The 25635-nt window shown below is 44.4% G+C and overlaps 12 protein-coding genes and 1 non-coding gene across 13 annotated transcripts; 7 read left to right on the forward strand and 6 right to left on the reverse strand.

The window, feature by feature from the left end:
* Positions 1–18: 18 nt before the first annotated feature.
* On the reverse strand, positions 19–2795 carry V1513DRAFT_411497 (COG4 transport protein-domain-containing protein). Its single transcript, XM_066895732.1, has 2 exons — positions 2053–2795; positions 19–1999 (listed from the first exon to the last, which is right to left on the reverse strand). The coding sequence occupies exons 1-2, from the start codon at positions 2759–2761 to the stop codon at positions 384–386; spliced, it is 2325 nt and encodes a 774-aa protein (XP_066755182.1). The 5' UTR covers positions 2762–2795; the 3' UTR covers positions 19–383.
* Positions 2796–3506: 711 nt separating this feature from the next.
* On the forward strand, positions 3507–3602 carry V1513DRAFT_t28. The gene has a single exon. It is a non-coding gene; the product is annotated as a tRNA-Lys (tRNA).
* A 1092-nt stretch (positions 3603–4694) lies between these two features.
* V1513DRAFT_478036 (uncharacterized protein) lies at positions 4695–5629 on the forward strand. The gene is made up of 2 exons (XM_066900261.1): positions 4695–5285; positions 5336–5629. Exons 1-2 carry the CDS (start codon positions 4889–4891, stop codon positions 5497–5499), a joined length of 561 nt encoding a protein of 186 aa, XP_066755183.1. The 5' UTR covers positions 4695–4888; the 3' UTR covers positions 5500–5629.
* Positions 5630–5639: 10 nt separating this feature from the next.
* Positions 5640–9597, reverse strand: V1513DRAFT_440246 (uncharacterized protein; the record flags this gene model as incomplete). The annotated part of the gene is made up of 2 exons (XM_066897327.1): positions 6733–9597; positions 5640–6674 (listed from the first exon to the last, which is right to left on the reverse strand). Coding segments are annotated over exons 1-2 (3205 nt in total), but the record flags the coding sequence as incomplete, so codon positions are not given.
* A 996-nt stretch (positions 9598–10593) lies between these two features.
* Positions 10594–11778, forward strand: V1513DRAFT_440249 (uncharacterized protein). Its single transcript, XM_066897328.1, has one exon. The coding sequence runs from the start codon at positions 10941–10943 to the stop codon at positions 11472–11474; it is 534 nt and encodes a 177-aa protein (XP_066755185.1). The 5' UTR covers positions 10594–10940; the 3' UTR covers positions 11475–11778.
* V1513DRAFT_440250 (Vps51/Vps67-domain-containing protein) lies at positions 11650–12743 on the reverse strand. The gene has a single exon (XM_066897329.1). It carries the CDS (start codon positions 12515–12517, stop codon positions 11732–11734), a length of 786 nt encoding a protein of 261 aa, XP_066755186.1. The 5' UTR covers positions 12518–12743; the 3' UTR covers positions 11650–11731.
* V1513DRAFT_440251 (TAFII55 protein conserved region-domain-containing protein) lies at positions 12561–14334 on the forward strand. The gene has a single exon (XM_066897330.1). It carries the CDS (start codon positions 12791–12793, stop codon positions 14156–14158), a length of 1368 nt encoding a protein of 455 aa, XP_066755187.1. The 5' UTR covers positions 12561–12790; the 3' UTR covers positions 14159–14334.
* A 307-nt stretch (positions 14335–14641) lies between these two features.
* On the forward strand, positions 14642–15784 carry V1513DRAFT_457337 (uncharacterized protein; the record flags this gene model as incomplete). Its single annotated transcript, XM_066899617.1, has 5 exons — positions 14642–14806; positions 14864–14934; positions 14986–15050; positions 15109–15221; positions 15272–15784. 5 exons carry the CDS (start codon positions 14642–14644, stop codon positions 15782–15784), a joined length of 927 nt encoding a protein of 308 aa, XP_066755188.1.
* Positions 15785–15832: 48 nt separating this feature from the next.
* On the reverse strand, positions 15833–17379 carry V1513DRAFT_440255 (SCO1/SenC-domain-containing protein). The gene is made up of 5 exons (XM_066897331.1): positions 16899–17379; positions 16630–16839; positions 16501–16573; positions 16203–16448; positions 15833–16147 (listed from the first exon to the last, which is right to left on the reverse strand). Exons 1-5 carry the CDS (start codon positions 17241–17243, stop codon positions 15993–15995), a joined length of 1029 nt encoding a protein of 342 aa, XP_066755189.1. The 5' UTR covers positions 17244–17379; the 3' UTR covers positions 15833–15992.
* V1513DRAFT_463059 (origin recognition complex subunit 3 N-terminus-domain-containing protein) lies at positions 17288–19977 on the forward strand. The gene is made up of 6 exons (XM_066899958.1): positions 17288–17610; positions 17664–18307; positions 18361–18520; positions 18571–18684; positions 18739–19319; positions 19372–19977. Exons 1-6 carry the CDS (start codon positions 17479–17481, stop codon positions 19883–19885), a joined length of 2145 nt encoding a protein of 714 aa, XP_066755190.1. The 5' UTR covers positions 17288–17478; the 3' UTR covers positions 19886–19977.
* Positions 19978–20754: 777 nt separating this feature from the next.
* On the forward strand, positions 20755–21637 carry V1513DRAFT_463060 (60S ribosomal protein eL33). Its single transcript, XM_066899959.1, has 4 exons — positions 20755–20971; positions 21038–21115; positions 21187–21295; positions 21357–21637. The coding sequence occupies exons 1-4, from the start codon at positions 20953–20955 to the stop codon at positions 21472–21474; spliced, it is 324 nt and encodes a 107-aa protein (XP_066755191.1). The 5' UTR covers positions 20755–20952; the 3' UTR covers positions 21475–21637.
* Positions 21638–22063: 426 nt separating this feature from the next.
* Positions 22064–22848, reverse strand: V1513DRAFT_440267 (complex 1 protein-domain-containing protein). Its single transcript, XM_066897332.1, has one exon. It carries the CDS (start codon positions 22612–22614, stop codon positions 22312–22314), a length of 303 nt encoding a protein of 100 aa, XP_066755192.1. The 5' UTR covers positions 22615–22848; the 3' UTR covers positions 22064–22311.
* Positions 22849–23077: 229 nt separating this feature from the next.
* Positions 23078–25021, reverse strand: V1513DRAFT_280187 (uncharacterized protein). Its single transcript, XM_066894577.1, has 2 exons — positions 24395–25021; positions 23078–24347 (listed from the first exon to the last, which is right to left on the reverse strand). Exons 1-2 carry the CDS (start codon positions 24716–24718, stop codon positions 23541–23543), a joined length of 1131 nt encoding a protein of 376 aa, XP_066755193.1. The 5' UTR covers positions 24719–25021; the 3' UTR covers positions 23078–23540.
* Between the last annotated feature and the right edge of the window lie 614 nt (positions 25022–25635).

Below are 25635 nucleotides of genomic sequence, written 5' to 3' on the forward strand. Positions count from 1 at the left end.
GAACCCTGAACCCTAGGCCTTCGCGGTAGTTCGCAGCCCCGAAAGATATTGTCAAACTTTGTGGATTTGCACATAGTACCGAGACAGCTTCGTATGATAATGTTATATATGTATGCATTCGCTATAAAATGAGGCAAAGAACCGGCATGGCACACTAGTTACAGCAAGCGTGAACAAACACGTTTTCGTCCATTTCATCAATAGACTCTATCGCAACTCTGCAGGATCGCTCGTCGGGAGTTGCGAACTAATTTTCTACGTCCAGAGTTATAACTTCCTGTACTGTAAAATTTGTCTTCATATCAATGTTGAGATCATTAAACATCACACCGATCACATGCACCCCTATATTACATAACATCTACTTGACTCGGCCGACTATGCTACATCTCGTCCACACGGATTGTGGCGGCTCGTCGGCGTTCTTCGTCGGTCAAGACCCATTCGATACCACCAGCCTCTAATTCCTGCTCATCCAGTCCAAGCACCATAACGAGCTGCGCGACTCTGACAAATTTCTCCCTCAAGAAGTACCATTTTCCTTGCGACACATGAGAAATAATACCCGCGACATCTCGCTCCAGCTGGATGGCACCGAGCTCGTTCACGCGACCTGTCATTGCCCATACGCGCCTTTCTAACAATGTGGAAACATACTCGCTTGTCACAGAGAGTAGGCGCGAGTAATTTCTTTCTGTCAGGATCTTTCGGATAGGATGCATTACTGCGTCCCATCCGTAGGCAAATCTCAGACGCACGAGGTCAGCTTGCTGTTGCGATAGTGACTCCTCCGGATCGTCGATACTTCCGGACCCACGTGGCATATAAGTTGCTTCTTTGAAGGCCTCTGACAGTAGCGGTCGCAGACGGGGCTTCACAACTTGTACAAATATTACTTGTATACCATCGTGCAGTAACTCTTTAACTCGAGAATCAAACGAACTAGATAGGCCATTGAGCGCAGACGTAACTTGTGCGTGCTCGTCACCAAATGGAAACACCGAAACGACCTCACCATCTCCACATGATGCCACAACTGTGACAATAATACGCTCTATATATTCAGTAGCGACGTCCAAATTGTTCAGATGAACCAGGAAACCATTGACTTTATCTTCAGGAGGTGGAGGTGGAGGTCCATTGCCAGACGACGTGCCAACGCTTTTGGGATATGTCTCGTCACGCATCTTTCGCTGAATCATGCCAACTAGATCGGATTCCAATACGCGTCGAACATTGCCAATAACATTTTTAATAAGATGCGCATGACCAGTAGAGACTGTCCTGTCTAAAACAGCATTCAAAACATACATGACATCGTCGATCGCAGAAGTAATCAGCGGTGAGGACGGTGAAGGCTCGGGTGGCAGACGCTTCAAGTTTGGTGCTTCATCTAGTTGAAACGCTTTCTCGACGGACCGTCTGAAGAAAAAGGTTGCCATTGATTCAAATGCAGATGCTACTCTTGTATTCATCTTCACGTATAGTTTGCTATCAGGAAGTATTGGAGGAATTTTCAACGCTGTCGCAGACTTGTTCTCTCTAATCGGTTTCTCATCTTCATACTTGGGCTCTTGCGCCCACCACTTAATAGCCAAAAATTTGCAATATAAGCTCCACCGTCCAATCATAACCGCGCATTCGTTCAGAACAGTATCGATATCTTGTACGTTGATACCGGCATCGGTGCCTACTGCCGGACTCATTGACCTCATTCCCATATTCATTCCCATGCCTGTCGGCATAAAGCTCTGAACCAAGAAGCTGAAGGCATAGCTCTTGATATCTGAAAGACGTCTGTTGATATTACGATCATCAAAATAAGTGTCCACGATAATTCCACCTTGAGTATCTGCTTCCAGCTGAATACGCTCTATAACTCTCTGCATCTTACCACGACCATAGTATCTCTCAACAATCGGAGTGTGTTGGTCGACAATAGTGGCGATATTCTCGAATAACCGAGATATAGCCATTCCAAAGAAAAGCGGACCCTCAACTAAATATAGTTAGTTCAATTGAAAAGACATAGACACGTATCCATATACATACTCTTGCTGCCCATTAGCTGCCTGCTCTGACCAGCGATAATGGTACAAACAAATTTGGCATAGACGTCTAATCCCTCCTTCTCCTTCCCTATTAACGGGAACAATTTGAAGAACCTAGTGATCTTTTCCACATCTTTGGCTTTTGCAGCAGCTTCAAACTCCTTTAAAAATAGTGCACCAAATGATTCTATCTCATTCTGTAGCGCGATTGCGGGGCTCTCCGGATTCTCTTCCGTAGGCACCATTACCTCCGCAAATCGTCCCTTTACTAGCTCCGGAGGCAGTTTCGAAGCCCGATGTATATGCTGAGCAACCGATTCCCAATCCCTCACTTGTGTCGCATCGTAGATACCGATAATGCAAGACTTCAACTCCTGCGTCTTGAGTGCATATTCCAACGACTGCTGTACACGCGATTGCTCCTTATCCAATTGTCGCACTTTCTGGGATATTCTTGATGCCACGAAGGACGCATCAGAAATCATCTTCATTAGACTCCGCGCAGTCTGTTGAGGTGTACTCAGAGATGCACCGAGGATATCTAACCGCTGCAACGCGAACGACAGCGGATCTGTCTGCGATTCGTATAGAGATGTCATTTGTGCCGTCAGTGCCTCCGATTTGGCATGCAAGTATCTCATCGAAGCAACCAATTCATCGTACGTCTCACATTGCGAGATATCAGGGGGAGGATCGTCCGCCATCTTCATATATTCTAGACTCGTAGACCGAGTGTATTGCCTTGATCTAATATTGCGCAGCCTCTATCAAGGGCTCAAATTGAGTTTCAACTTTCGATACCGACACTCCCTAACCCTAGCAAGTCACTAAGAAAGGTTACAATCAATTTTTGCAGATGAATGGGATAAGCCATTAGTTATTCCAAATGGGACTGGAAAGACACTCCTTATAGGAGAATTTGAATATATGATGTTCCAAACTGAATATGACTAGGTGGAACTATCGAAGATAGAAGGAACGCATTTTTATTGTGCACTGGACCCTTCAACGGAAGCGGCCAGGGGATCTCCAACTTTGAACGTGACTAAATATGAATTGCTTTCCGTAAGCCATGGCAGGTTGCTACGTGGGCGAATTTTGACAGACGGAATACGGTAACATTATACATCCACAACCAATACAGCTCATCTTTAATATTGAACAAGTTAAGCCGTAGTTCTCATAACATTGAGTCATTGACCGGCAGATACATTTCAAGCGTACTAAAGTACATCAGAAATACGCCTCGCCATGGTAAGCCAGGTAACATGTTCGCACATGTTACCTCACCCCGCGACAAAACAAGTATGATTTATTTCCAATAAATTAGAAATAAAGAAATTACTTAATGAGTCCACATTACTTAGCTGGCAAAAGAGAGTCAAGTCTATTTCAATTTAACCTAACCCCGGTTTGTTCCTTATCAAGCATCTAAATCTTGGTTTGAGAAATGCGACCCTGCTAGCTCAATTGGCAGAGCGTGAGACTCTTATGTCGGGTTAACTCTGAGATGTGATCTCAAGGTTGGGGGTTCGAGACCCCCGTGGGGTGGTTCTTTTTTTGGTGGGATTGTCCAGCAATTTCAATTTTATTTTGTTTGATAGGGAGCTTACAAAATTATTACTTATCACTCGGTTATAATTGTCGGATTCAATATAGCAGCCAGCTAAAGGTTGGGGTTTTTTATAGTGATAAGTTGACAACGACGTGCTACAGTACTCGTGTAACATGTGGAGAGCATATCTATTAATTTTTCTGCCTAATATATCGATTAAAGAGTATCTCGCACAATACGAGGAGGTTATGTAAGATGAGTGACAAATCCTATATACAAATAAACGTCTCAACGCCTGAATATATTCGTTCTACCCAAGTCATTTATCTCCATTTTTCTGCTTAGTCTTTTCCGCAATATAGCCTTCCATGAATTTATCCCTACAGCTCCAGACTTTAGCTTGTATATCTGCGCAAGCCTTGGTGGGAGTGTCTGTCGCCTTTAGTATGCAATCCTGGAGTTCGTCCATGGATGGTCCGCATGCTTCTCTTAAAAACACATACGAGGGAACCCTAGAATAGACACTTATTAGACACACCGTTTCGTCAAAATGAAAAGTGAAAGTCGCAAGTCAAACGAACCGGGCTTTGACGCATCTCATGAGCAGATTGATGTAGACTTGGCAATTTTGAGATATAGCCTGTGGATCTTTGAATCTCCGAAAACATTGGTTCTGGTCCTTGAGCTCTTGACCACAGTACGTAACAGTCTGTTTATAGATGAGACCGTTAGTATCGTGTTCCCACTAGTACTGCAAATAGATATTCTCGATGGCTCTTGTATATCCGATTGGTATGGATTCGATGCTTACCTCGTCCAGGATTACAGCTTGGGCGGACATTCTGAGTAATGCAATCGGTATGAATAGCAGTTATACTGTCCTGAATTTTATGAATATATTTAACGCTTCAATGCAATTCGCAATAAAGGTATGATAGTCTATGAACGAAGTCCCTGTGGGATGAGCAGCCTTGAGAACAAATAACTGCAAGCCACAATCTGTCTCTCAATACACAGCCACAGGTCCGCCAACACCACGTCGAAATAGTAAAATGCGATGCCAGGCAAAGGTGACGGAGTTTCCAACCCACCAGTGCGATCATTTTCCACTGCACCATTAGGCTGCCAACGAGATCGGAGGGCATTAAATATACTGCACAATTTTAGCTGGTTTGCCTATTAAATATCTTTTGCAACGGCCTTGGTAGGGGCACATCGCGAAACCGCGCATGATCAAGGTACGCAACATCCCCCATTCTCCTACCCTCACCAAAACATCTACATGCCCCCGCACACACCGCATGACCAGATGAGCTCCGAACTATTCTACTCTTTCCTGCGCATAACGACGGCCCAGATTCTTCGCGCGTCCGGAATCGACAGATGTCCCCCGTCGGTACTCGACACTTTAACTGATCTCGCGATCCGGTACATGACCATGCTGTCTACCAGGGCCGCGTCATATGCAGCGTTATGTGGACGGGAAGAGCCAGGTGTGGGTGATATCAGGATGGCTATGGAGGCCGCAGGCGGGTTACGGCCAATGCGGATATTAGATGAGTTTCCTGACGGCGGAGACGAGGAGGCGGAGGATGACGGCTTGCAACGATTCATAGAATGGTGCTACAATACGACAAAGGAGTTTAATACAGTTACTGGAAGCGAAGAATTAGTCGACAGTAAGTGTTAAAAATTATCATATTATTGCGGGTTGAACTAAATGATTTAGGTCTCATTAAGAGGCAATCCAAAGTCAGTCAAGAAGATCGATTCCGAGGTACGATTTTAGATCCTTCAAATGCGGCGACTGAAGAATTAGACACTGAAGTAAAAATTGAAGGCGGTCCGGGACCAAATCTATCGTCTACTGATGGTAAGAATGGTATAATATAGCGCCACATTTTGAAGTACTATGCAGTATTGTAAGATGCTTTATTTGGATATAGGTCGCAACTTTCTGTACTATAGGTTGTTTGCTTGTAATGGTAGCTCGGCGTATTTTGAATTTTAGAAAATCATGGACTCCAAAAGTAGTGAAAACAATGGTACATAAAATTTCAGGCTTTAGTACATGCGATATCTGACTATCGAACAATCCCATATGTCCTGGCTAATAAATTCACGTATTTAAAATACATACCAAACCAAACAAGATAATCTTGACACCTTGGAAATTCATACATAGATATTATGAAACAATAAAACAATAAACAATAAAACAATTAAACAACAAGGACCCTTCGACAAAAAGAAGATATAATATTATCACAGAACTATACAGTAACGTACAAAGCCCAACCAATTCAAAAGTACACCACCCCGTCCGTGATAATAGTCACAAATAATACAATTATAGTACTAAGACATATCATACATAATCAGACAAGCGACGCTGATAACGATCTTTTATTTCGTAGAATCATTTGGTCAAGTCAGAACCACTTCCCCGTTATTGAGCACACTTTCGACGATGTCGTCTGGCACAAGGCTAAACTCCTCGTGATTCTCGATCAGACTATTCACTGCTTCAATGGCCAAGAAATAGCTATCGCCGGCGAGTCCTCCAATTGGCACTTGCGGAGATTCCTCGTCACCTGACAACGTCGCAAGTGCGCCTGTCGTCGGCGACTCTCCATCGAAGCCGGATGTGGATGCATAAAGAATATTTGGAGTAATGACGGTTGACAGGTTATGAATGTCCATCTTCGAACCCGATTCCTCATCTACATGCGAAAAAGATGCAACCCATTTCAAAAAGTTGACGATAATCTCCAACGAATCCCTATGTGCACGTGGTAACAAGCAGCAGCAAAGATGTAACACTCTTAGCCGGGTATTATCGTCTGTTATCCGCTGCGAGGCAACCCAAACCTTATAAAGCTTAAACGTAAGAAGAGGATCCGGTAGTTCGCGTAGGAACTTCTTAAGCAAAGCCGCCAGCTGGACCGGTGACTCTGAATCTAAGTCAACTGGTTGCAAATTTCCTGCAGCTTTGTCTATCTGTTCAGCGAGAGCCTTTAGCTTCCGAATATTACCATTTTTACGGAAGACGCCTTCGACGGACATATCTAATCCAATTGTTAGCAAGATTTCGCATATCGCTCAGACATATTAAAGCCTATATACCTTTGCGCCTCATGGCTGAGATAACATCGTCTAGGAAAGCGGGAACCTTCAGCGCTCCCTTGCTAACACCCAGTTCCGAATCTGTGCCACTTCTGTCAACAAGAACCTCCAAGGGCACCTTGAATACATCAGCTGTAGTGTTTGTTGCCGCTCCTTTCCTCCTACTGCCAGATTTTTCACCAGTACTGTTTGTGTTGGTTGTCAGTAAACCGCTTCCGTTGGGGGTCGTCGAAGAACCATTCTTTTGATACCCATGGCCATTGCTGCCACTGTTATTGTTGCTGTTATTCGAATTTTTCGAGAATGCCTTGCCAAATTTTTCCCAGAAGCTAATTTTCGCCGCACCATTTGACCCTGGCGAAACAGTTCGTGGCTCACACAGTATCTCTGCTAACTCCTCAGCAGAAAAGAACTCCGCCAGCAGCGGCTGCAAGGCATCCGCGGCATATTGTCGCACCAAGAAGTACTCGACAGGTAACAACTCGGAGAAGTACTTTCGAGCACCGCGATTAGTAGCTGTAGCAGAATGTTTCGAGGATGCGACTGATCGCATCCGATCAATGGAAGTTCGTGCGACTATAAAATTACCATCCACTCGAACTGTACCGTCACTGGCATTGCCAACTTGATGACCGCCATTCGACTGATTGATTAATTTTGGTGTAGGTCCGCTTCCAATTACAAGGGATGATTGCCGTTGATGACGGAAGGCGTTTGGTCGCTGTTCACGTGCCTGTTCCGCGGCAACAATTCGAGGTATATCATCAAGCGTGAGGTATTTTTCACCAAATAATATATCGGGCTTATCGGCAGTATGAGCTACAGCACTGGTACGGCTAAATCTTTGGCTCGCTGGTAAGGAAGGAGGTACGGCAGGTGACAGTGAGGAGTTCGACGAATCTTCGGGAATGGGTGAACTATTGCCCCTTGTCGAATTTGATGGAGAGACAGTCGATGTAATGGGCGAGCTCGCAAACTCTTTAAGATAGTTGTTCGCAGGTGTTGCATGTGGCGAGGTCCCATTAGGCTTTTTGCCGCTGCTGCGACGACGCTGCAATGAAAATTCTTGCGGGGACAATTGCAGAGGTTTCTGCGCTTCGGTAGATATGGGCTTCGACCTTCGAGTCTGCTTTCCTTTGGCATCTGAAATTGCTCTTTTGAACCTTGTTGATCGTAACCGTCGAATGTCGCTCAGTGTATCGACATATCCAGCAACAGATTCGAACTTATCTGTCGACGCTGCCCGATGTAGTGCCTCACCCTGATTGTTGTCATAAACACCCTTATAAACTCTTTGTAGTGCAACGTTGAGTAAGAAAGAGTACTGGTTTAAACGCGACACAAAGACAAAACCATGCCTGCCGTCCTCTTCTCCTTTAGCACAGATTTGGCATATAATGGCTCGTTCAGAATCGCTCCAAACGGTCTCAGAAATTTCGTCTGCCAAATGACGAGAGCATCTGGCGCACACAAAGCAATCTCCAGTAAGGTGCCACCGACGATCACGTTTGTCATCCTTCTCCGGGTTCATCAGTTTTGCGCACTTTTCCTCGATCCCTTTCCTGCAAGCAACACATTGATCTGTAATACTTGGAATAAGTGTATCCTGGTTGAGAGGAGGCGGTGTATTGTGTGACGAAAGGTAGTCAAGGAAATGGTTCACCGCTTGAGATTCCTTAGACTTTTTATCCAGTTCTAAACCTGTGTCCAAACCAAACTGTATTAAGAGCTTCAAGTAGTGTGCCATTGATGTGACAAGATCAAGTAAATCCTTAGTCATCCGGTTTGGATTCACTTGTGTCAGGAACCCGCCGGGTAAAGTCGTCAAGAAATTGACCACGTTCTTGCACAACGTCTTAGGCTCTTTACCAGAGCTTTTGGTGCCAACGTGGGAATATTGTCGCAGATCGTCGATTGCGGAAAATAAAACTTGAATCCGATAGACTAATCTACCTGTCGCAAGAACTGCATCCATTGTTGCACTACTAGTCGCGTACTGTAGCATATCTGAAATGCAAGCGGCTGACACTTCTTCATATTCGCTGAGAACAGTCCATATACGATAGACACTGTTTTCGACCTGTTTTTGTTTCTCTTTCAGCATTTCTGGTGTTAAATCATTATCTTCTTTCCAAAGATAGGGCCCAGGATCTGAGACTGCCGAGTCCAATTGCTGGGATCCGTTACGTAGACGCACGTTCCAGAATTTGTGAATCATATAGCATTCTGGATGCCAATGCTCATGCCGACCATTTCTGAGATTCTCAACAAACTGTTTCAAAATAGCACTATGGCATCCTTCACATCGATCTGCAAATAAAGTTGAGAAGTGGAAGTGGCAATATACGGCGCCATCGCGTTCGTAATAATTATCGTCAGCCTGAAACACGCGTGGACAAATTGAGCAGGTGAAGTGCTCAAGATGGTATTTGTGTCCCACGGCCATAACATAATCACCTCGAAGAGCTCCGCCACAAACATGACACAGTAGGGATTTCCGGCGGAAGAAATCGTGTTCGCAGAGGGGCAGTGTTGGACCGCTTTTAGGTGACGCTTCGGACGGTGGCATTGGAAAAAATCTGTCGATAACTGGCTTGCCGCAATCCTAACATAAAAGGAGTCAGACACACTCAGTGCACTTAAAAAGAGGAATATAATGGTGAGCTCTTGCGTTAGTGCATTGCCGCTGACGCGCGTCATTGCTGCGTATCGAGACGTAATTGCGGGACAAGCAAGGCTGACTTCCGTGCGCATTCAGGGCCAGGAACCAAAACAAAACTCAATAAAAAAAAAGGCGACGAAAACACATACAGCGCAAACAAAACAACTCTTGTGGAAAGAGGCGTCCATTGCTCTAATAGTTGGGCTCTCTAGTTCACGGTTGCAGTAGGCACATAGATTCGACGTGTTATTTTTCCGTTCGGAGAACAGTATTGGAGACTGTGTATCTGACGCGCGCGGTTGCTGCTTCGGGGGCGACGCCTGGGCGGGCCTGGTGAGTATCATCGTGGCAGCTAATGAGCGGCGAGATAAACGTGGGACACGCCGCACGCTGCGGCCGGGGTTGTTGATGAATAGTATGAAAGATCGAAGATGCGGCGGCGGGGGGGAAGCTGTTGTGAGCTGGAGGAGAGGATACAGGGACAGGGGGAGCTGGCGACGGGAGGATGCACTTTGGTGGAGCGAATTAGACAGGGGCCATTTTTTGTGTGCCTGAGCCTGACCGACCAAGCGATGGCTTAGTCATATTTAGTGTATTAGCTGAGTCATCTCAGATCCAATCTTGCAATCGATATAAAATTAGGATACACTATTACTATGTAATATTTGTATGTATTATTACTATTGGTAGACATTCAATCTATTACCAAAATTCATTATTGTTTCAATCTGACAGGTGGACCCTTACCCTCTTAATGTATGCTTTTAATGGGGTAACTTGCGGCTGCCAATATCCCCAAAAAGGGAAAGGTTCATTTCCGTGGTTGCCCACCCACAATAGTTAAGCCTTTTTTAACTCAGATACACTTTTCTTGTTCCTGTCTGCGGCTAATTATTAATTTCTCCTTGCAGTTAGCTCAAGCCATCTTTAGTCTCAAAATCAAGGGTCATGCTCAGCTCAGCTCAGCTCATCGCAACAGTAAACAAAAACATTCTATGATTGGTTGATGGCTCTACTTAGTTACTGTCTAAGGGAATTACCTAATTCTTCTTTCGTTGCCCATTTTCCGAGAAATTCTAAATTATTTGAGTCATAGAATCACGAGGATAAAGCCTATTTTTATTATAGACTACCGAATACCGAATACGGCGTTGGTTGCCGGGTATTCCGAGATCATTAAGCCTGGGTGCAATATTAATTAACAACTCACCATCGCCTTCACTCAAGCCACGTCATCGGTCAAACTGGCAGGTGACAACTCTTGACTTTCGTTACGTGTTCTTATGACCCATAGGCTCTCTCTCAGATAATATGCTTACTACTTCTCCAGGTATTTCTATATAAAGAGCAATATGACGTAGTAATGTTTTGTTCGTCACCCGTTACAACCGATTTAGATACTTCGCTGAATTTCCAAGATTCAGCCGCACGACGATGGGATTGATTACGCAGGGAATCTAAACCCGTCTGATTGTAAATTTTTATCCAAAAGCATGCAGCTTTATTGAAAGAAGCTGTGTCGTTTGATCCTCAATATAGCAAAAACATGTATCCTTCAACATTTCTGCGACTTGCCTGGTGCTTGGCTTTCGCAGTATCCATTTCAGTCGTCAAAGCTCGTCCAGTAATCCAGACCACCAGCCCTATCGAGATGGCTCAACCTGACTCTGGCACTTGCGAAATGGCTTTTATACCGCACCATCACAGAATTGAAGAGCATGGGGAGATCCTGTACCATGAGGCTAGAAATGATCGAGTCGATGATTCCAATGATCTGCGACTCGACCGGGATGTTGGCTGCGATCCCGCTATTGTCATCAACGCTTCTGGATTCGGTGCTGGCGATTTGGACTATATTGAGGAGCTGGAACAGGAAAGAGAGCACTGGGTTGCTGACCAAGTATATATGAGGCAAGCAGATGCTATTCTTGCTCTACAAGATGAACATTTGTGGAATGATTTTGCCGAAAACAATCATGGAATTGGATACCTTGACAGAACGAGGCAGATAATTCAAGGTCTGATTTGTTTACTTCCTGATAAAGCCAAGCACTATACAACCTGTCCTAAAAGCGCCTAAGAAGTAGGCAGCGCAGAAATTAATTTTGGATTTAACCAGTTATAATCGACCAGTCTCAATTCAACCTGCAGCTGACCTGTGTATTACAGATTGGTGGAAGCTGATGGCGATATGTTGGTGTACTACTTTTCTGCCGTAGCGTGTTGGAGTTCTCTCTCTTGTCTGTTTCTGTTGTTCTCTGGCATCAATTTGTCAACACCTGTTATACAAACGTCTATTACTGCAAATATCTATATACAACATTCCTTTCCACTTGGCTATGTCCCTGCATCTGCTTTTAACGCATTAATACAATCTTCCATAATCTTGTCCACGCCTTTAATCCCCTTGAGTCTATTCAAAACAGGCTCAATGATATCCCAATCAGCTCGGGCTTTCTCGACGTCACCTTTCTGTACTAGTTCTCGTATCCGCCTCGGTGCATCCACAACAACCCTTAGAAACTCTGACATTTCTTTATTCGAGTGCCCGGTGCCATTGCTGGCCATATCCTCTGATGCGTTCTTCCTTCGTCGCTCCGAAAGTGTTGCTATTAGTGTAGTAGACACCTCCGCGATATGGGCTACTGCCGGCTCCAACGTAGAGCTGGTAGGTCGTAATGGATCTATATTGCCTCTCATGGACTGTATCGTCTCTGTAGCCGAGATTAACTTGCTGTAATTATCGTACACAAGAGCCTTTCCCTCGCCATCCAATGTCCTGATCTCATGTAACAGCGTATTCTCCTTACTCAAAACCTCTTTAGTCTTATTGTCCCTTACAAATTTGTCCAGCCAGACCTCTGGTCGAAAATCTGGCCGGTCGATGTCGGACGGCGGAACACCTGCTGTATAGCGATCTTGTCCAATAGCATAGAATTCCCGCAAAGCATGGCGTCTTGCAGCCGCAGCTGTAGACCTTGTTGGCGTACCTCTATGAGTTGACCGGGAATGTGCTCCGTTTGGCGCAGCTGATGATACAGACCGGAGTGTCGATATGGATTCTGTTGATGTGCGACGAGAGCTGGCCGGCGTTGATGCCGTTGATGTCTGCCTCGCGGACATGGCTTGCTAGCGGTAGTAGTATGTTCTAATTTTCTCGCCTTGCACCACTACTAATATTTGTTCTCTTCCTTGTTGTGAATTATAATTGCTAATCCTAAATATCACCTTCGGCTGTAGAGTCTAACGTTGGAGGTGCTGTTGCTCCCATCTGTTCCTTGGGATTTTGGGTTTCGATTACGACATTCCATCCCACCTTGCCGCCAACCGCCCTCGACTATGAATAATAGTCTCACCACCGCCGCCTTCGCAATCGCATAATCCAGCCCACAACCAATGATACGCCTAAAATTAAATACAGGAGCCAGCTCGCCTGATTCCAAGAAAAGCGCGTCAACAGCCTCGTCACCGCCAGGCCTACCGAAGATCAAAGTCAAACAAAGAAAGAGCAAATCTACCGCCGGCGCCGCGACATCGCCACCGTCACAGCTTCTCACCCCTCGAATATCGATAAAACCACCGCTTGTCAAACCATCGGGACCACTACGTCATGGATTGCCACGGATTCGAGTAAAACCCGTACGGCAGCCGGGCCAAGGCTATGACTCCGAGGCGCCAGATCGGGAGGACGACCCATTGATTGAGGAAGGTCTTATTTTTCGGTTTGAGATGGAGAGTTTCAGTCGTGAGGAACAGGCCATTCGTGCAAGATACCTTGAGAGATTAAGATCTGCCGTCGAAGGTCAGGGAACTGAATTTGGCGAGGTCTGGATCAAATTTAAAGATACTCGGCACGCGGCAGTGGGTATTCGGGACAAGCTTTTTTTTGCCGTGTTGGTGGATTTACCGACTGTCATTGAGGCGCAGAAGACACTGGATCGGAAGAATATCTATAAAGTCGCAGATATATGCCAGATGCTGATTGTTCTGGATGAAATTGTTTCGGAAGAGCAGGTCGTGGGATTCAAGTCACGGGTGATGCCAGATTCGGAACTGCAGAAACCAGAAAACAAGGGCAACCGAAAGGAAGAGCTACCTTATCCTCATGGCATAACTCCACCGATGCGATTTGCGAGGTCTCGAAGATTCAGAAAACGGATTGTCAAAGTTGTCGAGCCTGCGCAAACCAAACCTATTGAGAAACCGATTCCAAAAGTCGTCATCCGGACGAAGCCAAAGCCGGAAGAAGGAGCAGAGTTTGATAAAGAAGACGAAGACGATGACAATCAGGACGGAAGACTACACCGCGAAACGACAGAAGAACCACCGCATACACCTGGGACACAATCTGTTCGGGAGCCAAGTGTCGCGCTAAGTGATGCCGATGCGGGATATAACATGTTGGGTGGATATAATCAAGAAGAAGCTACAGAATTTGGCGACGAAATTGAATCACTATTTGGTAATGAAAGTGATGAAGAGGAAGAGGAAGATGAGGACGAGGAGGACGAGGAAGAAGACGAGGAGGACGGCAAGAAGAGAGGAGGCAAGATGGATGACGAAGAAATTGAAGCGATGCACCACCTTGAACTTCTCAGGGAAGAGATAGCCGAACTTCAAAGTACAATCGAGGGTAAGGAGCGCGATGCGGAGAATGCTACAAATCCTATCTTGCGCAACCGTTTCCTTGATGTAGTTAATAAGCTTCGAAAGGAACTGGCCCTCAAGGAAGCGGAATTGGAAAAGGGAGATGAAGAGGAGTAAAATCTGTAAGATATTTGATCATTCTGTTTGTATACTATGGTACAAGCTGGTTGAGGACGGCTTTGAGTATGGAGTTAACAATGGTGCATTTTTTGAGAAAACAAAATGTATAAACCAATAACTTAATCATAAACCTATGACCTTAAGTTAACTACTTTGTTTTTAGTAAGATAGAGGCAATTAAAGTTTTCATTGCTATGTACAAACTTTATTTGTCCAACGCAAATGGAGCAAATTTCGACGTGTAACCCACCAAAGCTTGAACATCTATCGAAGTCCCAGTGTGCACAATCGAATCGACTGCCTAAGATCACGAGATTTTGCCAACTGCAAATCGTACATCGACAGTCTCAATGATCGAAAGGATATAGCATCATGCCATCAGTGAAAGCATCTAAAGCTAACAGCTCTACCAGAGCGGCGTCACAGCCGTACACGATGCCTCTGTCACCGCCAGCGTCATCTGCCTCGTCGTCTGGCTCGATGCATTTGCTCGAGAACTTGTCACAACCTGCCCAGACAATGTACAATAAAATGATGAATTCAATGCCGGAAGGACATATATATACGCAGACTGAGTTGACGGAATTGGTGGGAATCTCAGATCCGCTGAGATTAATGGGGTTGATCCAAGAGAATATGAACATGGTGAATACGAATTGTTCATGCGACGGGCAGGGCCGGATATGCTGACTATTGTTTTAGGGTCTTGTCAAAATGTTACAGCAAGGTGATGAGCTGTGTTATCAGGCTATAAAGAAAGAGGATGCTGAAAAGTATGTGTGCATGGCATTATCATGTGTTAGTCATATGCTAAATGAGAGCAGAATACAAGCTATGACAAAAGACGAGGCTATGGTATACTCATATATCGAATCATCGGGAACAGAAGGTACGATACGCAAAACTAGGTTTGGGCATATGAAGCAGCGTTGTAACAATTTATGAAGGAATATGGACGAAGACTATCAAGGCCAAAACTAATCTACATCAGTCTGTCGTACAACGATGTTTAAAGAGTTTGGAAAGCAAACGGTATATAAAGAATATCAAGTCAGTAAAGGTGTGTATCGTTAGGCCAATTTACATGATTTAGAGCCTAATTCGATATAGTATCCGACAAGGAAAATTTATATGCTGGCCTCTTTACAACCGTCAATAGACGTTACTGGCGGACCATGGTTTACAGACTCAGAACTTGATACAGAATTCATCTCGAGTCTACTTTCAATCGTCTTTCGTTATGTAATGTCCGAATCTATCCCAACTGAAGACGATAAGGCTCTCGTTCCTGCACCTAAAAATAAGAAGACGAATCGCAAGTCCACCAAGAATGAGAAAAAAGAAGAAATAGTCTATGATCAGTTATCATATCCTGCTAACTACAGTGCGTATCCATCAATAACTCAAATTCATGAGTTTGTTCACACATCCGGCATCACTACAGTTGAGTTGGCACAGTCTGATATTAAAGCGTTACTGGACGTGCTTATATATGACCGAAAAATCGAGACCATCGATCACGGAATGACATACAGAGCTATATTAGGCGCAACTGCCGATGACGAGACTTCGGCCGAAGTGTCTGAATATGACTCAATATGGTCATACGGTCCGTTTTTGTAATCAACGAAAGGGAAATGTATTATAGCGATTTCTGCATGCATAGGTTTGCCCTAATTTTGGATAGTTACAAGAGAGGCAGTTGGTTATAAGTGATAATTGAAAAGTTGATTATGTACAGTACAGCGGAGCATAAATTACAATGTGGGAATGAGTCATTCGTTCTTTCGTTGGTAACAACAAAGAGTATTTACATTACATCGGAATACGTTTACTCCCAAAATTTCCAAAAACTTGGTTTCTGGAACGAGGACTCTCGACGGTCTTTAGCGGGAACCCATTTCTTGATTTTCTTGGCGATTTCTTCGCTTGCTCCCTGTGCGTCATATCGACGGCCAAAGACATTCACAAATTCACCCTCAGGATCTGGATTAAAACAATTAGAAATTGCGAAACAAAACGAATCAACACATTATCTTACCCATAAGATAGAAGAAAATCGAATGATCCACGATATAGTCGTCTTCAGCTGTAACATCAGGTGGAGTGGAGAAATATACGCGGTAAGCTTTGCAGCAGGCCTCAACATCGCTGTAGGATCCCGTCAGACCGACAATGCCTTCAATGTCAAAGTCCTCCAGATACTTTTTCACGACTGGAGGAGTATCCCGAATCGGATCACAACTGATAAAAATTGGCTGGACATCAATCCCTTGCTTCTTCAGATCTTTTCGTGAGTTAGTAAACTTGCGATATAGAGCAATTTGAATTGCACGCACTCTTTACAATTATAGCCATTTTGTCGAGCTCTTCCGGGCAGATATCTGGACATAGTGTGAAACCAAAGTAGATCTGCATGTTGTAAATTAATAAAATGGCCGACATTGGATCACTGATTAGGACTCTACCAAACTAAATTTCCCCTTGAGATTTTCTTGCGTGAAGATACCACCATTTTGGTCTATGAGCTGAAACGGACCTCCTATTAAAGCCTTGCCAAATGACTCGCTCTCTCGTTCCTCTTTGTGTGCGTCCACCGCTCGCTGCACACGACGCTTGTAGTTGATCAACATGGCTAGGCCACCCGCAAAAATTAGCATGCCAGCGACATTGAAAAACTAGAGCCACATTATGTTAAAAAACAAATCTAGTAACATAAATAACGGAATATATTTACCCCCAGCGGATTTCTTCGTTTTGGCTTTGCAACTTTGAAAACCACCGATTCTTCTTCAATGAGCTCCGGGTCAGCCATCGGCCGCTTCTTGCCTGTAACTAACGCATCAAGATCCTCCTCCACTTTTTTTTCCTCTGGCTTCCTCTCATTAAACATAGGCAGAGTCGTGGAAAACGGTCTACTCTGGGGACTGAACAAAACTCTCCTTGATCGGTACGCATTTCGCATAGCATCTTTAGTCGACATGCGGGAAAACGACCTGCCCGATAGTCGTGAGCACAGGGTGACAGATTGTCGCCAAATTCCGACCATCTCCACAATGGTAGTCTTATTCGTCGCTAGCATTATGGTGGCCTGAAGGATTTGGATATCAAATGATCTTGAGACAATGACGGTATTGCCTGATTAGTACTGACAAGTTCTCGACGAAGTCGTGGTGGCATGAGTGGCGGTGCCTATCTGTCGCCGCGCCACAACCTCCCCCTGGATTCGCCAAATGAAAATGAGCTAAAAGGGAAAATCAGCACAATGACGCTAACGCGACATTAATTTCGTACAATTAAGCCGACATAAGATCTCAATGCCGACATCGGTATTTGAGACTCCGACGAAGAGGAAGGTTGTATCTGGAGTCTTAGCGGATCAAATGTCGTCGGGAGATGGCGAGTTGATAGAAGGTTGTGAATTAATCTCTGACAGAGATGTGCACAAGGTATTACTTCCTGACTACGACCATAATGATTCACATTGTTAATCGGCTCTTAGACGTGCTACGTAATTAAGCAAAGTGGAAATGCGAGAAAGAAGGCAAAAAGAAGTCATCCGTTTATTAGGCTGGATCAGTCAATCCCAGAAACAGACGATTATGTTGAGGATCGGTGGTCGCTTTACACGAAAACAATTACAAATATACAGACAAAACTTGAGAGTCTTTTGAATGACGCGGATGAATCGACCTTGCATCGGGTATGGAAATACGTGACGTCGACCCAGGACTATCACCACGATGCTTATACTCTGTTGCCCGTCGGACTCGTGCTTGCGGGTGCAAATATCTCCAGTCATATGCGTCTGTTCACAAATATGAGCAAGTATATCGAGCAAAGGGAAGCACAAAAAATCGTAACAGTTGTCGTAACACTACGGGATGCTTCAACCTTAAGGGAGGCTCTGCGAAAGATTATCAGCCAATTAGTTGGACAACGGAAAGCGGATGATGAGGACGAAATAACTGCCAGGATGACCACCGTTCCTGAAGGCGATCAGAATGACAGGCGCCTCAGCTATGACTTGGATCTACTAGTCGACTGGTTCGTGAAACAGGGACGTGTAGAGAAGATTGTGGTTATCATTCAAGATGCGGACGGGTCTGACGGTGATCTACTGCCGGAGGTTATACGGATGCTGTGGTAAGTAGCGATCTGGTCAGCTATCAGTCCCTCAGAACTAACATGCGCTGAAGTGTCTACAGAGATCGTCTCCCGTTTGTACTTCTCCTAGGCATCGCAACAACCCTGCCTATCTTTAGCACCAAGATTCCGAAACGAACAATGAGGATGATTGACTTCGAATCGTTCGACGTTCTGCGTACTGACGATAGCCTGACACGGCTTCTGGACGAGGTATGGAAACTCTTTCGGTTAGAGGGTGCAGCATGCCGCTAATGTTCCAGATTTTACTGTCTAGCAGTACGCAACTGTTACTGGGTCCCGGCTTATTCCGCAGCTTGCTGAAAAGATACAACAATCACACAAAAAATCTTGAAACCTTCACGTCAGCCATTCAGGCAAGCATCATGAAACCACTGGCAGAGGAGAGCGCGCACTAATCATTGGACTAGTATGCCTATATGACACACTTCTTCGCCAATCCCCTGAGCATAATTCTTGCACCACCGAAGTCCGTCGTAAATTCGGAGGACCACATCATCGCCCTCCGTACGATTCCGTCCTTTCAATCTTATGTCACTGATTGGACGTCGAAGGAAGAATGCGACACCGAGCACATTCGTGGGTTGCTCACAGATTCGACCGCAGTATTGGCATTCGTTGGCTCCTGTCAAAAGGAGTTTCACAAGTTCGTATCAAGGCAGAGTGAGGCTCTAAAGTTACTGGACGTTCTGCAGGATGCGAGTAGTACATATAGTAGCACAACTGTCAAACGCACTCGAGCGGAACTATATGCAGATGCAATTAACGGGACACTCAGAGGCAGTCCGATTGTGCGCGAGCTTGTCATGTTCATGACCAAGATGAGTGCAGCAACAGTCGACAATCTCGCGAGACTTATTGACCAAGGATTTGACAAGAATTCTGTTATTCGGAAGATGAGGGACAGTTGGAATATCGGCTCAATGAACGGCAAGGCTAGTCATTTGAAACTTATCTCCAATATATCAAAGGCGATGCAGGAATTTCTTGAGTATGTCAACGGTTTTGCAATGCTTCGACTTCCACTGTTAACTTTGCATTAGCGCGAATTTGAACTCATACACAGATATCGTGTTTCACGAGCTATTTGTTTTCGATTCCGTTTCGTTGTGTGAGAACGCATTTGCACCTAGATACAGAGCGACGATAGAGAAAGCGCTAATGCAACCCGCTTACTACCTCTGCCAGCCATCGGAGGCTGCAAGATTTGAGAAGCCGTTTCTTTCTGTGGCACACGCGTTGTATAGGGAATCAGGCACACTGATTAATATATACGACTATTGGACGGCTTTTCATCAATTTTTTGCAGATAAGTGTGATACCGAAACGTTGGACAATGACTCGTTGCCGGCAACGAACGAAGACGAGGGCGTCGATTATTCAAGCAGGTTGACTCCTTCACCATCGAGTTTTTCAGAATCGCAGACTCTTGCATTATTTTATAGGGCAATAAGTGAGTTGAAATACCTTGGTTTTTTGAAAGAAATGTCAAGTAAACGTGGTGGGAATAAGAATACAGTAGCTGTACTTCAAAAACTGGTATGGGACGGGTTATGATTGATGAATATAGATACGATAGATGTATGTATGATAACTGGAACCAACTAGTTACCTGTAGATAATGAAATGAATGCACATCATTGTACAACACAAGACCCTTAATATTTATGAATGCCGGCATCAAAATCCTCAAACCTTAATAATGCCAAAAGAGAAAAAAAAGAACACCTGCCAATAAGTTTAGAGAGCGGGAATTTGAAAAGTGAGTAGATAAATCGTATAAAGCATATTTATTTAGAAATGAAACAGATCAGCTATATATTCAATAACATGTACAACGTGAACCAGTATCAAACGACACACTATCCACAAATACTCCTAACCAAACAAAATAAATGAATCATGAACTTGTCAGACTACCATTCATGCCCGCCCAAGGTCTTTTCTCCGGAGAGACATAGACATCAAGGGTAGAGATCATCGAAAATCCATCTACATCTGCAGAAAATCTGCAAAATGCACAATAGGACCCAGCGACAACAAGTATCCAAACAGTAGCTCATAATGAACTACCATCCAGAAGACCAGAGCGCATTGTAGGAGAAAAAAAGCCTCACTCTAGGGCATGAAGGTGCGTAACTCATCAACCAAGTTGGATTCAGTGGCTTCTTTGAAAAATTCAAAGAAAGACGTGTCCTATAGAAATGATCCTACTGCAGAGGGAGTTAGCATCCGTCAAATAAACAACTGATTATAAACTATTAGGGGGGATTCTTACTGAAGTACGTCGTCAAAGAAAAGAAAAAAAAATTCGAAAGCGAAGGGCGGAAGGTCCCCTTAAGTACTCGGCCTGGTTCAGGGGGTCTCCCCGAAACCCTAGTGAAAATCTTCGACGAGAAGCTAGGGTATTTAATTATAGGGCACAACCCGACAACAGTCACGCTTCTTATGCGCTATAGTGGGAGTTTGATAATTGCACATCCATAGCGCGGCACATCCACACAACAATTCAATCTATGCTACTTTGAGGAACTGTGGCATCGAGAGTTAAACGAAGGATTCCTTTCTCCATACCGCGACCAAATCGACGTCCCAATACTTGGACAATCACATTATCATTCGAAATGGCCGGAACTCACAGACGTATGTATACAAACTGCTTGGAAGTTACGACTGCTAAAGGATTCTGTTTACTTACTATGTTGATAGTCTATGTCAAGGGCAAACACCTTGCTCACCAGCGGGGCAAGAGAAACACCAATCCCGGCGTCTCCTTGATTCAAATCGGTAGGTCGCGTAACTACATCGATATGTCTATTTAGATTTAAGGATTTGTCGCTGACTGGTTAATGTCATAGAGGGCGTTTCTTCCCCTAAGGATGCTCAGTTTTACTTCGGCAAGCGTGTCGCTTATGTCTACAGAGCCAAGAAGGAGATCAAGGGATCCAAAATCAGAGTTATATGGGGGTATGGAAAATGGAACCGTTAACTTTGGTATACAGAGGATGACAGCTAATTGCGTGTATAGCAAAATCACCCGCTCTCACGGGAACTCAGGTGTTGTCAGGGCTAAATTCCGATCGAACCTTCCGCCAAAGACCTTCGGCGCTAGCGTCCGAATCATGCTATATCCATCAAACATCTAAGTTAATAAAAATATTCTTGTTAGAGGACGTGGGCTGGGTATCTGAAGATAAGAAGTAGTAGCGCAAAAGGGTTTGTCTTATAAAAAGCACAGCGGGCAATCATTACTTCATATTGTATCATATTAAATACACTTGTCACCGACAATTGTGTTTCGTCACATACTTTGCTGTTCATTTAGGTAATATTTGATACCAACAGTAAGAGAAACGGTGGAGGGTGTTGTACGATTATGTCAGCGGGGTCTACTATTACCTTCGTGGTGCGATATCACGATAGTAGTATTGCCCTGTTGTAGGTAGTAAATAATTAGGTGAGAATGACCTAATGACAGCCAATCTGGCCCTATTTGCATAGCGACTGCAGTTGACAATTGAAAGTATCACAAATTAACATAGTATTCAGTGATATTGATAACGTAGACACCAGCAGTAATTTTTGCTTTAACTCAGAGTAGCAATCTGACATTCCTATTCATTTTTACGTCGTAATGGAGGGACGCACATATCGAAAGTAACGAGTGTGCAAACTTCATTCATTTGCATATCTTTATACGTCCATGTATAAATGTGCACGCATGATGAAATGAGATTATCGAGCGAAGATGAGTATTATAATGACCAACTGTACAAAATATCGGATACATTATGTATATACAAGGCAACACCGATCCGAAAAGGCGTTCAACACCAATTACATTTAAGCAGGATAAAGCAACCAACTAGACTCCCAAAATTCCTTCTATTTATGAATGACCGATGCGTGTTACGCAATGTCTGACACCACTCTACCTCAACCCGCCCATTGCCTTCCACATATTACTGTTCCTTACTAATAGCTCATGAGCGAACAACATGTTTCTTAGGAGCAGTGTCAACTACAACCTTGTCGAATTTGTACATTTGACTTATAGCCGTCTGGCGTCGAAGAACGGCTAGCTGCTCCTCGCCTTGTCTTAATAGTATCTCTATCATGCGCGGATCTGTCTCATCCTTATGAATGCGGAATCCGTCCCGCGTCCGCCGAGCAGCATATTCGCGAAAGTTATAACCCTCAAACCTCCGTGAGGTCCGTAGGAGGGATCGGTAAAGGGCGAGAACGGCATGTGAAGTATGAGATGACGTGGAGACAGCGGATGACATTCTTGATGATTCGACCGTTCTGGGGTAACTTATAAAAACTAAGGCGCTAGATGACTAGTGTGCGACCTAAAGAGTGCGACGTTCCTATATAATCAAGATGATCTTGGAAATGTAATAGGTGACTGTTGAGTTGGACGGCCACAGGGTGGTTTGTGTTGTACACAAAAACTTCGTGAGGGCCTTACGTAACGAACGTTAAAAGACTCCAACCTTCCGATGGTGGGTTTTAGGCGTGGAAAACTCCGAATCATCCGCCGATTGCGGCCAGCAACGTCTTAAACCCGAAACAACTGCACAAAATTATACTGGACGATATTAAATACAACATGCGATTTCTGAAGTTGACGGCGGATGTTGGGCATTAGTTCTGTCAACTCGCAGCTCTCCGTCTAGATTAAACCGAGCTCTCTAGTATCTGTTGCGCAGCACAACGCCTCGGTGAGTGCGTGACCAACTTTTATCAGTACTATAAGCTGAGGAAGAAATAGACAGGTAGATTTATAAAGACCCGAATCAGCGCTTGCCAAATCCTTTCATCTTATCGTTTCCCCAACGTCACTACTGGCTGGGTGTCAAGTACATGGCGCATTATGTAAATCCTGTATAAACCAACAATATTGTGCACAAAAACAAGTTATAATGCCGTTGATAGGCCTTAAATATTTCAGTTCATTCAATTGGGAGTCAGAAATGAAGAGAGGGTTACCCATCTAACTCTGTTGCGAATGAATGTTCGCCCTGATGTCAGGATTGTGTAATTCTATATATTACTAACAATAAATCGAAGGCTGACAATGACAAAAACCGCGAAGGAGTAATTAGCCAACAAATATTAAATATAATAGCAATATTTCAGCCGGCCCAGCACAAATGATTCATCAAAAATAGTAAGTATAGACCATAGATTCCTTTGACCAAATGCACTTTCAATATCCGACAGAACCGACAGCTCTTTCAGCATTAATATGCTTTCCTTGTAAACTAGTAAGCAACCACGAAGGCATGACCACGGGCCCTATCAGTGGAAGCGCAACTTGACCAGTCGCTCGGTACTTGCCCATGGTAAGAGTGATGGATTCGGCAGGAGGAGTATAAACTTTGCTAGGCTTCTTGCCGTTGACGAGAGAGAGAATATTACTGTACACCACGGGCAGCGAATAATGTAATTTGCCGGCAGTCTTGACTTCCTTGACGTCATTAAGGTCACCAATAGCGAAGATTGAATCGTCATCGACAAGCTGTAGAGTATCCTTAACACGAACATGACCCCGATCGTCCTTCCAAGATTCAGGAAACCCATCAGTCGCTGGCCTATGTGCCATAGTATGGAAGACAAGGTCGGCCTTCAAAACTTCAGTAGTCGGCTTCTCTTTGCCGCGACCAGCTTTGACCATAGTGACTGTACCATCTTTGTTGTCTGTTCCCCGGGCCTTCAAGTACACTGTGACTCGGGACTGTAGCAGGTAAGTCAAAACTTTCTGGCGAAGAGTCTCCGAGTAGACTTCGGTCAAAGGCAATTCCCTGGAATGAATCAGAGTAACTTTCTTTTTGCTTCTGTATCTGTCTGCAATTTCTGCGGCTAGTTCAGCACCCGTGGCACCTCCTCCAATAAGGACAATATTGTATGAATTTTCAATGAGCTCACGCTTTTCGGCAAAATAAGTTAACACGTCCGAATGGTTGGAGCGTGGCAAGTTGTTAGGATCTGCAAACGATGAGCCAGTGGCGAGCACCTACATCAATTAACATCGCTCCGAAGATCTGACGCAAGTGAACATACCAGAATATCATATTTAACTTCTGTTCCGTTCTGTAATAAGACAATTTTTTGTTCCTGATTAACTCCAACAGCCAAGCCACATATTACTCTGCCCAATTTCGGTTTCTTCAAGAATAACCTGTCGTACGGCTTGATAAACACGTCGCTGACATCCTCGATACAATTGCGAACATTCAGAGGAGAATAAACAAAGTCTTCACGGGCCTCAATAAGCGTAATATGCATGTTTGCCGTCGTGGAAGAAAATGCATTACAGAACTTCGCAATCAAATTAACTCCGAAGATTCCGCCCCCAATTATCACAACCTCCTTCCTTTCACTCATATTTCTCCTGTCTTCGCGGCCAATTTTTTATAAGAAAATTATGCCGCAATTTTGGCCAAGTCGATATTATTTGTACTATATGCGCAGTCGTTCGCGGAAATGGACAGAAGGCTGGCTGGCGGTGGACTGATCTAAGCCAATTATGGGAGACCGCCTCCCCCAATCTTATCGCACTTCGGGGACTGACACGCCACCTTAATGGTACAGTCCATACACAATAAAACCCCACCAGAAATAACACCACTAATTCTGCTGAAATTATATCCTTCTCTTGGAGATGCTAAGTTACTATTTGACAGGCTGTAGAGTAGATTTTCGCAAATATGGCACCACAAAGAGGAACAGACTAGAATTAGAGTTGTCGCTGCGATGGCCACGTTCCAGACCCTGAGTGCACTGATTGGCTGATTTCTGGGTTCGTCCCCTTACCCACAGTGATAAGGCCAGGACGATCTGATAACATAGGAGACAAGATCTAAGGGCATGAACCAGTTATCTTGCGAATTCGTTGTCCAACACTGCATTAGACTATCGGTACTCAGCGTAATATATTTCAACTGACTTTGCTAGTCGATACATCCAGCTGCCTAGAACTGGCACGCCGCAATGCTACAAGCCTTAGGATTTACTTCGGAAGATAGAGTCCGAGTCGTTCCATTGGGACATTATTCTCATCCACTACTATATTATGTCACGCCACATTCTCTCGACGCAGTCTTATTCGTGGATTCCGAAGCCTCCGATACTGATAGTAATCTATCACGGAGACTCACACCTTATGCAGTAAAGACACCATTTTTCATAAGGACTACTCTTGCTTGGCAACACGGAGTGAGCAAGTCTTGATATCCAAGTCTTGGAGTCCTATTATATCGTAGCGGCTCAGACCTATTCTATATTTAGGTACAAATATCTGC

Source organism: Lipomyces chichibuensis (genome assembly GCF_038497645.1).
Source record: "Lipomyces chichibuensis strain CBS 12929 unplaced genomic scaffold V1513scaffold_6, whole genome shotgun sequence".
NCBI classification, from domain to species: domain Eukaryota; kingdom Fungi; phylum Ascomycota; class Lipomycetes; order Lipomycetales; family Lipomycetaceae; genus Lipomyces; species Lipomyces chichibuensis.

Coding starts and splice junctions, on each gene's coding strand:
- V1513DRAFT_440251 (XM_066897330.1), top strand. CDS start 12,791: ATGATACGCCTAAAATTAAATACAGGAGCCAGCTCGCCTGATTCCAAG.
- V1513DRAFT_440250 (XM_066897329.1), bottom strand. CDS start 12,517: ATGTCCGCGAGGCAGACATCAACGGCATCAACGCCGGCCAGCTCTCGT.
- V1513DRAFT_440255 (XM_066897331.1), bottom strand. CDS start 17,243: ATGCTAGCGACGAATAAGACTACCATTGTGGAGATGGTCGGAATTTGG. Junction 16,574..16,629: donor TCAAGGGGAAATTTAGTTTG/GTAGAGTCCTAA, acceptor TACAACATGCAG/ATCTACTTTGGTTTCACACT. Junction 16,148..16,202: donor GATTTTCTTCTATCTTATGG/GTAAGATAATGT, acceptor GTTTTAATCCAG/ATCCTGAGGGTGAATTTGTG.
- V1513DRAFT_280187 (XM_066894577.1), bottom strand. CDS start 24,718: ATGAGTGAAAGGAAGGAGGTTGTGATAATTGGGGGCGGAATCTTCGGA. Junction 24,348..24,394: donor AAGTTAAATATGATATTCTG/GTATGTTCACTT, acceptor TAATTGATGTAG/GTGCTCGCCACTGGCTCATC.
- V1513DRAFT_478036 (XM_066900261.1), top strand. CDS start 4,889: ATGCCCCCGCACACACCGCATGACCAGATGAGCTCCGAACTATTCTAC. Junction 5,286..5,335: donor AAGCGAAGAATTAGTCGACA/GTAAGTGTTAAA, acceptor TAAATGATTTAG/GTCTCATTAAGAGGCAATCC.
- V1513DRAFT_440267 (XM_066897332.1), bottom strand. CDS start 22,614: ATGTCATCCGCTGTCTCCACGTCATCTCATACTTCACATGCCGTTCTC.
- V1513DRAFT_440249 (XM_066897328.1), top strand. CDS start 10,941: ATGTATCCTTCAACATTTCTGCGACTTGCCTGGTGCTTGGCTTTCGCA.
- V1513DRAFT_463060 (XM_066899959.1), top strand. Junction 21,116..21,186: donor CGTCTCCTTGATTCAAATCG/GTAGGTCGCGTA, acceptor TTAATGTCATAG/AGGGCGTTTCTTCCCCTAAG. Junction 21,296..21,356: donor AAAATCAGAGTTATATGGGG/GTATGGAAAATG, acceptor TTGCGTGTATAG/CAAAATCACCCGCTCTCACG.
- V1513DRAFT_463059 (XM_066899958.1), top strand. CDS start 17,479: ATGCCGACATCGGTATTTGAGACTCCGACGAAGAGGAAGGTTGTATCT. Junction 18,521..18,570: donor TGACACGGCTTCTGGACGAG/GTATGGAAACTC, acceptor CTAATGTTCCAG/ATTTTACTGTCTAGCAGTAC. Junction 19,320..19,371: donor GCGATGCAGGAATTTCTTGA/GTATGTCAACGG, acceptor ACTTTGCATTAG/CGCGAATTTGAACTCATACA.
- V1513DRAFT_411497 (XM_066895732.1), bottom strand. CDS start 2,761: ATGAAGATGGCGGACGATCCTCCCCCTGATATCTCGCAATGTGAGACG. Junction 2,000..2,052: donor GCAGCTAATGGGCAGCAAGA/GTATGTATATGG, acceptor AACTATATTTAG/TTGAGGGTCCGCTTTTCTTT.